This window comes from Colias eurytheme, chromosome 5 (assembly GCF_061535395.1).
Source record: "Colias eurytheme isolate Ceu_HAF_F1 chromosome 5, ilColEury1 Martin Lab GWU primary, whole genome shotgun sequence".
Taxonomy (NCBI): Eukaryota; Metazoa; Arthropoda; class Insecta; order Lepidoptera; family Pieridae; genus Colias; species Colias eurytheme.
In genome coordinates, this window is record NC_142984.1 from 3,003,671 (window position 1) to 3,012,834 (window position 9,164).

General features: G+C 37.2%; 1 protein-coding gene across 50 annotated transcripts in view; it reads right to left on the reverse strand.

The window, feature by feature from the left end:
* Nucleotides 1-7,369, reverse strand: part of LOC149908338 (uncharacterized) — a 465,602-nt gene extending 458,233 nt beyond the window's left edge. For all 50 annotated transcript variants that reach the window (XM_090101758.1, XM_090101784.1, XM_090101762.1 and 47 more), the window contains exons 1-4: nt 7,220-7,369; nt 6,899-7,133; nt 6,254-6,811; nt 6,096-6,170 (exon numbers count right to left, since the gene is read on the reverse strand). In XM_090101758.1, the coding sequence (XP_089957884.1) occupies nt 6,096-6,170; nt 6,254-6,811; nt 6,899-7,109 (844 nt within the window). In that variant the 5' untranslated portion in view covers nt 7,110-7,133; nt 7,220-7,369. The remainder of the gene's footprint in view (nt 1-6,095; nt 6,171-6,253; nt 6,812-6,898; nt 7,134-7,219) is intronic.
* Nucleotides 7,370-9,164: the final 1,795 nt, after the last annotated feature.

Consider the following 9,164-nt stretch of genomic DNA (forward strand, 5'->3'; position numbering starts at 1 on the left):
ATAGGTATTTCTCCTTTTAATGTGCTTAAATAAGCAAGAAATAAAATAGTCAATAATAAAGAATTTCTATAAAGCCATTAAAGCATTCCTTATTTAAATTATGTATTTATAATCTTTAATAGAAATTTATTTTTTCTATGGCCAATGTATATTCTATCGCCTTTATTCCTATATATTCGGCTCTCGTCGGCTAGTAATTAATTTGACAGAATTTTAATTTTAAGTTCGATGATAGATATTTTAAAAATTTTGAATCTGTTTCATACTTATAATAATTATTATTAATGTGATAATAAATAATAATCTATCGCTAAAGTTTTTCACCTACCCTAACCGCGAACTTTTGTATAAAATATTAAATCCTACGATGTTTCGGAACCGGTTGTAAAATCGAGTGAAAATGTTAGTGGAGTCAATGGAACCGATAGGAATTGTGTTTGTAAAATAAAACTTGTATTTTTTTCCTAAATTTCAATTTCCATTCAGGAAAGTCCTCTTAAATTTATTGGTGATTTCAGTTCAATTATAGTTGTATACGTAGTATATTATTATTAGTCTGTGATTATAGCTATATAGTTAATACCTATAACTATAGTGAAGCAAATATATCATCAAACAAAACATTTGATCGCCGATTCTAATAGAGATACACAATGAAAATATATCTACCATTTTCACCATTTCAGAATTTTTCTAATATTAAACGAGGTAAGCTAATCTTTATTTAACTATATTATAGTCATAAACTAGCTGTGCCCCGCGGTTTTACCAGCATTACTCCGCTCCTGTTGGTCTTAGCGTAATGATATATTATATAGCCTATAGCCTTCCTCAATGAATGGGCTATCGAAAACCGAAAGAATTTTTCAAATCGGATCAGTAATTCCCGAGATTAGCGCGTTCAAACAAACAAACAATCAAACAAAATATTACTAGCTTACCGCCCGCAGCTTCACCCGCTTTTCTAAAACCTCATAAATTATATACTAAAACCTTCCTCTTGAATAACTATCTATTAAAAAAAAACATGTGGCACTCGAAGACTGCCGCGGCCCGCGTGGTTTTTTCGTTACGGAATTTTTACATTCGGTCGCCGCGCTCAAAGTCTGAGATAAAAGCTATGCAATAGCACAGACTAATAATAATATACTACGGCAATAGCTTAAAAACCGCATCAAAATCCCTTGCACAGAGAAAGCGACTTTGTTTTATACTATGTAGTAAGGATACGTATAGATGTTTTATTTTAACCGATTTGGCTAAAATTTGCGAAATATACGGGCAGGTGGGTTTGACAATTTTAATAAAACATGTTGAATGTTATACAATAACACTAAATACTACATATACCTCAAGGAGTCTGTTGCCGGCAAGGGCCTTTATCAGTTTCAAAATAAAACACAATTTTTACTGTTTTAATTTTTATTTAAAAGTAGAATTCCCCATTTTAACACTCCCCCTGAATATTTGTATGTAACCGACTCTCTTAAACTTGACTGTGACCCACTTTTAACGGACAGATTATATTCAAACATTATAAACTTATCAAGGACCGGTAACACATAACAATAACTTCATGGCTTGATCACTTCCTCGATCATAATATCTATGTGCAACATTCTAATTTCTAATGGAGACATATAGGTACGTAATGCTCCGCTTCCATAAGCATTTCAATGTAGGGTACACATACATCGCTACGCATAATCGCACATCTTTGGTAGAAAAGCAACCTCATAGCACATCTTATCGCACCGATAAATAGACTGTCAGTGGAAACGGTCTAGTCCATTGAAATTTTACATTTTTTAGGCCTGACCTTGCGTTTTTTCGAGGACGCAATTTTATTTTTTTGATGTGTAGGGGGGGTCAGTGTGAAGCTAAAACCAAGTTTGTGGGGTCACCACCCTTGTCCCATGGCCACCATCTTGAAAATTTAAATGTACTATATTTTACTATATTATACCTTATTTTGGAAAATACTATATTTTGATCATGAAGTGTTGGCAACCCTACCCCCCCTACACATCAAAAAAAATAAAATTGCGTCCTCTAAAAATTGCAACCCCAAATGTAACTTTTCAATGGACTAGTCTACATACCTTACTATCAGCTAATCGTAGCTATGTCGATAAGGGTGCCTTTCCATCAATAATGTGCGAGGATATGTAGCGAGGAGCCGAGGAATGTCTTTAACGCTGGTTCAGCTAGATATGTTTTTTTTTTTTGTTGAAAGGATGCGTGCTAACTGCTATAGATGTGTGCTATGGATGCTTGCCATGGATGCGTGCTATGGATGCGTGTTATGGGTACAGTTATGTGCAGAGCACCTACTATCAATACATGGCATAGCCATGCCTCCTGCGCATCTTCATAGCACATCATTCGCACCGCTACATAGATTACTTAGCATTGGTGGAAACTGTCATATAGTTTCATAGCATACCTATTACCTTTTTGTAGCATACTTGCGCACATCTCTGGAGGAAAAGCACGCTTACGTTTAGCTTATCGCTGCGTTTAGTTACAGAGGCGCCCTGGAAAATAAGCTGTGCGAGGAAGATGCGCAACTCAAGCTATGTGATGTATTGGGTTTGCCGCATTTGGTGCACTTCTCAACTTGTACACCATGCTCAAATGGTGAACTCAGCAACTGGTGCACTTCTCAAATGGTACACTTCGCAACTGGTGCACTTCTCAATTGGTGCACTTCGCAAAATGTGCACTTTTTATGATGAGTGGAGATTTGAAAAAATTGTTTAAAAATTAAAGAATCTTTAGTTTTGCGTAGGTTATTTTCTTAAAAAATACAATCAACCTTTGTAGGTAAACTCTTACTTAAACAATTTTCGATGATCATATAAAAACTCACACGAAAGTTTTAAAAAAAATTGTAAGAAAAATTACAATCATATCTTTATTATGAACTTTTTGCTAAAAAATATTTTTTTTCCTTATTTAATGATAATGAATATGATTTCGAGGGACTTTTTATATTAAAAAAAAAATGTAGTGTTTATGCAGTTTAATTAAAATTATAATGATTTTGCAGTAACTAGGTAAATCTTTCTCACAATTTTTTTTAATACTTTCGGGTGACTTTTATATTATGATCATAGAAAATTATTTGAGTAAGAGTGTACCTCAGTGTACCTACTTTAAAGGTTGATAATATTTTTTAAGAAAATAACCTACGCAAAACAAAAGATTCTTTCATTTTTAAACAATTTTTCCAAATCTCCACTCAAAGTGCACATCGCAAAATGTGCACTTTGATGAGTTTTCTACAGGGACGATACGCAACGAAGATTGACAACATTAATCAAATTGACTTATAGTACTTAATTTTATTATTTTGGATTTGTGATTATCGTTTTTCGTAGAAATTGGTTAGATATTGTGCTGTTTACGGATGTATTTCATCAGAAAAACGCGATTTTTTTTTACGCTAGTCAAAAATGTGCCAACCATAAAGCGTTAACACACATTTGCAGTCTCTACAGTGTGACTGTCAAAACGATATTTTGTATGGAGTGTCCGGGGTGTGCCTGTTCTTTACTTTGAGGCCGTACTTTTCTAAGGAAAGTCAAGCAATTGTCTCTGAAATTAAATACCTATGTTGAAAGTAAACTTCGGTTTACTTTGTGAAGACTCTTTTGCGGTAAGGCGATCCTCACACTGCCCCGCATAATGCTGCATGTTGAGTGACTGCGTGTTTAACGTTACTTGTAAGTACATATCTCCGTTTGTATAGAAAACACGCACAGTCCAACACACTGAAAATGCAACCACGCGCGTTCATGCGGGTCACGCGCATACACGCGGAGAAACATGCATCCCCGCGCGTAGATGCGGGGCGAGACGCAAGGTATGGCACACCGAATCCCGATTCCCGCACTGCCGCGCGTGATTTTGAATGGGCGTGACGTATGTGTTAGAAAATGGATCTCGATATTGATCGATTTATTAACAAATGACCCATTTAAAGATCTTGTTTGTAAATAAGGATGTACCCAGTATCTTCTATAGGCACGATTTCTTTTAATTTGACCGTACAAAAACCAAACAGTTAGTATAATGGCAGCCTTCTGAATGAGTTCCACACTATTAACCATTTTTATCAAAACTATCGTGATGCTCACACCACAGAGAACGGCGAATAAATCATAAATGATTAATGAGAGCCGCCGCGCCGTGCGTGAATCTACAAATGCACCTACGCGCGTGAGTGCGCAAAAAACCCGCACGATGATGCAGATCTGCACTCCCGCAGGAACGCGCGTAGGTGCTTCGACATGCAACATGCAGCGTGATGCGGGGCAGTGTGAGGATCGCCTAAAGTCACGACTGTGAATCTGGGCCAGAGTCGCCAGTGCGTAATAACGTAAGGTTAACGTAAGGTTCAAGATAACGTTGTAAAGGTTGTACTAGTGTACCTACACACGTAAGTGAAACTTCTTTATGACCTTAAAAATGTCAAGAGTATGGCGTAACGCAAAAATGTCACGCGTACGGCGTAACGCAAAAATGTCACGCGTAGGTACGGCGATCCTCACACTGCCCCGCATCATGCTGCATGTTGCGTGACTGCGTGTTTAACGTTACTTGTAAGTATCTCCGTTTGTATAGAAAACACGCACAGTCCAACACACTGAAAATGCAACCACGCGCGTTCATGCGGGTCACGCGCATACACGCGGAGAAACATGCATCCCCGCGCGTAGGTGCGGGGCGAGACACAAGGTATGGCACACCGAATCCCGCAGTGCCGCGCGTGATTTTGAATGGGCGTGACGTATGTGTTAGAAAATGGATCTCTATATCGATCGATTTATTAACAAATGACCCATTTAAAAATCTTGTTTGTAAATAAGGATGTACCCAGTATCTTCTATAGGCACGATTTCTTTTAATTTGACTGTACAAAAACCAAACAGTTAGTATAATGGCAGCGTCCTGAATGAGTTCCACACTATTAACCATTTTTATCAAAACTATCGTGATGCTCACACCACAGAGAACGGCGAATAAATGATTAATGAGAGCCGCCGCGCCGCGTGCGTGAATCTACAAATGCACCTACGCGCGTGAGTGCGCAAAAAACCCGCACGATGATGCAGATCTGCACTCCCGCAGGAACGCGCGTAGGTGCTTCGACATGCAACATGCAGCGTGATGCGGGGCAGTGTGAGGATCGCCTAAGGCGTAACGCAAAAATGTTTCACTCAATTTTTGTCCAACCCCGATAAAGAAGTTTCACTTTCAACAAGCGGCCTAAATGGTGTAGCAAATAGGCCACTTATTTCGTTTTGAAGTCCAGCTTGTCCCGCTAGTTGATCATACTTTCACTTACCTACCGGATCTACAAAAAATGCACAAACCTACACATACCATAGTAGGTTGCACTAATTTTGTTCCTAGGTCCGTCCTAGATATTTACCTATTAACACTACATTCAAAATACCGTCCAAAAGGGGCAAGAGTATGCACAGCACCTAAAAACTGCCGTAACATACCTACCAAAACAGGCATTTGTAGTAGGTACGAAAAGATGCTGTACACGCCTTTGCATTTCAGTTATTAGTGTGCTTGGAACACTACCTAGAGTTAAATTTGCTCAACTTATCGAACAAATTTTACTCTACTTTTACCAGATAGATACCATTTCATTCACAAAAGTACCATTTTACAAAACATTATACAAGTACCATTTTACCTTGTACCGTACTATTTTAACTTGTACCGTACCTTACCTCGAACCGTACCTTTTTACCTGTAGATATTCGCAACTGAACTACCTTTCACCGTTACCGTACCATATCAATTAAGACCACGCTTTTATAAAGCGTGACCTTTATTCAGAACAGAATACCTGTAACACAAATATACTGTATGTATGAACTAAACTAGCTTATATCTAACTTACAAATTTCACACTATTCTAAGGGGCAAATGAATCTATGGTTAAAATTTAAGTTTAAAAAATTAAAAAAAAACTAAAAAGATCCATTCGCTAAAATGTAACATATCTTTAGAAGCCAAAGTCATAGGAAAAATGACTGTAGCTTCTATTTATTGAAGGGCTGAAAACCTACCTTGTGCATCGCCTACGGCACCACCCTCCCCTCCCCCAGTCAAGGTACCATCTCCTGTCGCCGAGCCATCAAATCCTGCAAATAATAATGTTTGTTAGAAATATGTAAAGCAATATACGACTGATGGACTATTCACATTTTATGAGAAAACAACTTACCAGACATTTCCATATTCGAATCATCTTCGCCGAAATTCGTTTCGTCATTATTAGCGCCATCTTCGTCCTCATCCCACATACTTTCGTTAACAAATTCAGGTTCCATTTTCGGTGCCACAGCGTTATTTTCATCTTCGTCCGGTATCGTGACAAATTCCTCTTTCGCTGAACCCGAAGGTCCTGCTTCCAAGGGATCGACACATTTCCGTTTCGCTGGTCCACTTTGAGATGATGAAGAGTTATTTGACGCTATTGATGGCCTATTTGTTCTCTTAATTGCTACTGGAGTTGAGGAGGGCTTAGAATCTAATTCAGTCTCTATCTTAGTCATAACAGGTTGCCTTTGTTGTGACGACCTCGGGCCTGGCCTCGACGTCGGCTTTGGTTTGGATGGCGTGGAACTTTCTTCATTTTGATTACCGGTTAAACCTTTAACTTGAAGTTGTTCCGCGGTACTAATAAACGTAGCTAATTCTTCTTGCTTAACATTAACTTCACCTTGATACATAAACTGTAATAAGTCTCTTAGAGCCGAATGACTAACGTCTTTTAAAAATACTGAAAACAAAGAAAATCACATTAGTTCACTGCATTAACTATAAGATGGAAAATACACTTCACTTGCCAGATTAAAATAATCCTTACCTATGGGATGTTGAGTAGGATTCATTTTGAACATTTCTTGAAAATATGGAGAACATACTGATAAAACTAATTTGTGTGCTTGTAATAATCTGCCCTCGGCAGCTAACGTTACATCTACTAAATCTCCTCTTGACAGCAGGCCATGAAAGCCTGCCGACATATTCGCATGGAAATTGTTCCAACATAGCGAAAATTGTTCGTCCGACGCCATGTTGGCGGCGTGCGCTAGAGGGCCCTGTAACAAAGAACAATACCGTAAATAATCACATCACAAATTCACATACCTGCTATTAACAATATAAACAACACAATGCAACGTACCTATCCTAATATTTGTACTTTTTATATATTTGATATTAGAAACATTTGAAAAAAAAATATAAAGTTTCTAATACGAATATTTCATCCCACGACCACCCGGTTTGACTGCGGTTTGCTATATGATGACGCAAAACGACGTACTGTGTGTCGTCACAGGGTGGTAATACGCGTTAAAATGTGCACGAAACTTAGAAATATTTTAAAAAATCTTAAATAATATAAAATATTATAATAAAAATATATTTACGTTTAGTTTTGCAATGCACATCGTTTGAGGCAGTATAAAATATTTATTTTATTCATTCAAAGTATTTTAATTTCAGCCACTGTCACTTTGACATTAGGTGATGTAGCATGCTTTTGAAAAAGAATTAATTTCTGATAGATGTTTTCGAACATGGTTTTCAAAACAGTTTTCGAAGTAGCTATACTAATTTGGAATATTATATTTATATAGCGAACCCAATTACAAACAAATTAAATCATTTTTAGTTGTGTATATTGTCTAGTGCGTTTAGTTGACAATTAGGTTGTTGAAAAAACAAAATATGGACAGAATTGATGCTGTTATTTGAGTAGGGAATTGAATTTAGAATGAATAGATATACTTGAAATAAGCTTGAAATAATCATATTCTTAATGCTGGGGCCACACTAACGGGAAATGCCATTAATTAACGCGATAATGGACGTTAACTTTAGGTGTAGCCAGTATTATTTAACAACGGCATTAACATTGCCGTTTGGCGAGGCGATAGCTTTATCGCGAGAATTAACGCTATGAAGCGGTCACACTACGTCCATCTTGCTAGAATTTTAGTAAAATTAACGCCGTTTTTATCGCCAACAATCGGCATTCACGTTGACCGTTCAAGTGTAGCCACCCACTTAACGCCTTAAAAATTATCGGAATAATTATCGCGATAAAGGGCATTAGACATTAGACGTTAGTGTGGCCCCAGCATAATAGTTTCTCTAAAAATAAGGAAGAAAGAGGTGGGCGAAGTAAGGTGGAAAAGTATACAACTTTGCCCACCTTTAATATTTCAGCCATTTTAAGACTTACGTAGCTGTTTTTAAGAGACAAAGTACAAGACAAGACAAAGATGCCGAATCTCTTACAAAAAATGATCCAAAATAAGTAGATCTTCATTAAATTGTATGGGCAAAGTTAGGTGTAATTTTCTCACAATCTTCATACAAAAATCTGTAGGGTTTAGGGTTGTCACAAAAAAATCAACTAGGTAAAGGATGAAAAAATTAAGTTTAATAAAATATGTAGGTGGGTAACAAGTAATAGGTAGGTACACATGCAATAATATTGTGTTCGTACTGTTTCTAGGCATGGACGCATAAAAAAAGACGGACGGTATATCGCCTAAACATTGAGTGAGGCCTAGTAATGGCGGCGAAACATCCATGTGTGTGTGCCATGTTACCATGGCAACAGCTGTCCTGTTGACAATGGCGGCTGTATTTTTTTCTATAAATTTTGCCGTAATAATTTTGTCATTAAAACATAAAAGAAATAACTTGCTTCCCTGTGGAATGTAATCCCTCGTGTTTTGTTATTTAAAATTGTACTGTTGCGACACCATTTAACCACGCAAGACAGCATTTTAAATATTTTTTGTGAAACAGTGACGCAGTTAATCAGTCGGTAGTTCACGACGTAATGGCGGCCGACTAGCTTACTATGGTGAGAGTGTGTGCGTGTTTTTTTTATTGTCTTTACACGATCGCTAGCTTACTATGGTGGCTTCACGTTGTTTGTTCGTAATACGGCGTCCGTCTTTTTTTATACGTCCATGTTTCTAGGTATATCTTTAAAATGAAACTGAAATTATGAATATTTATGTACCTATACGTAACTTCTACTAAACATTTTAAAAGTACCTAGGTAGGCATCCATACTCGTACAATCCTACCTAGGTACCTAAAAGAAA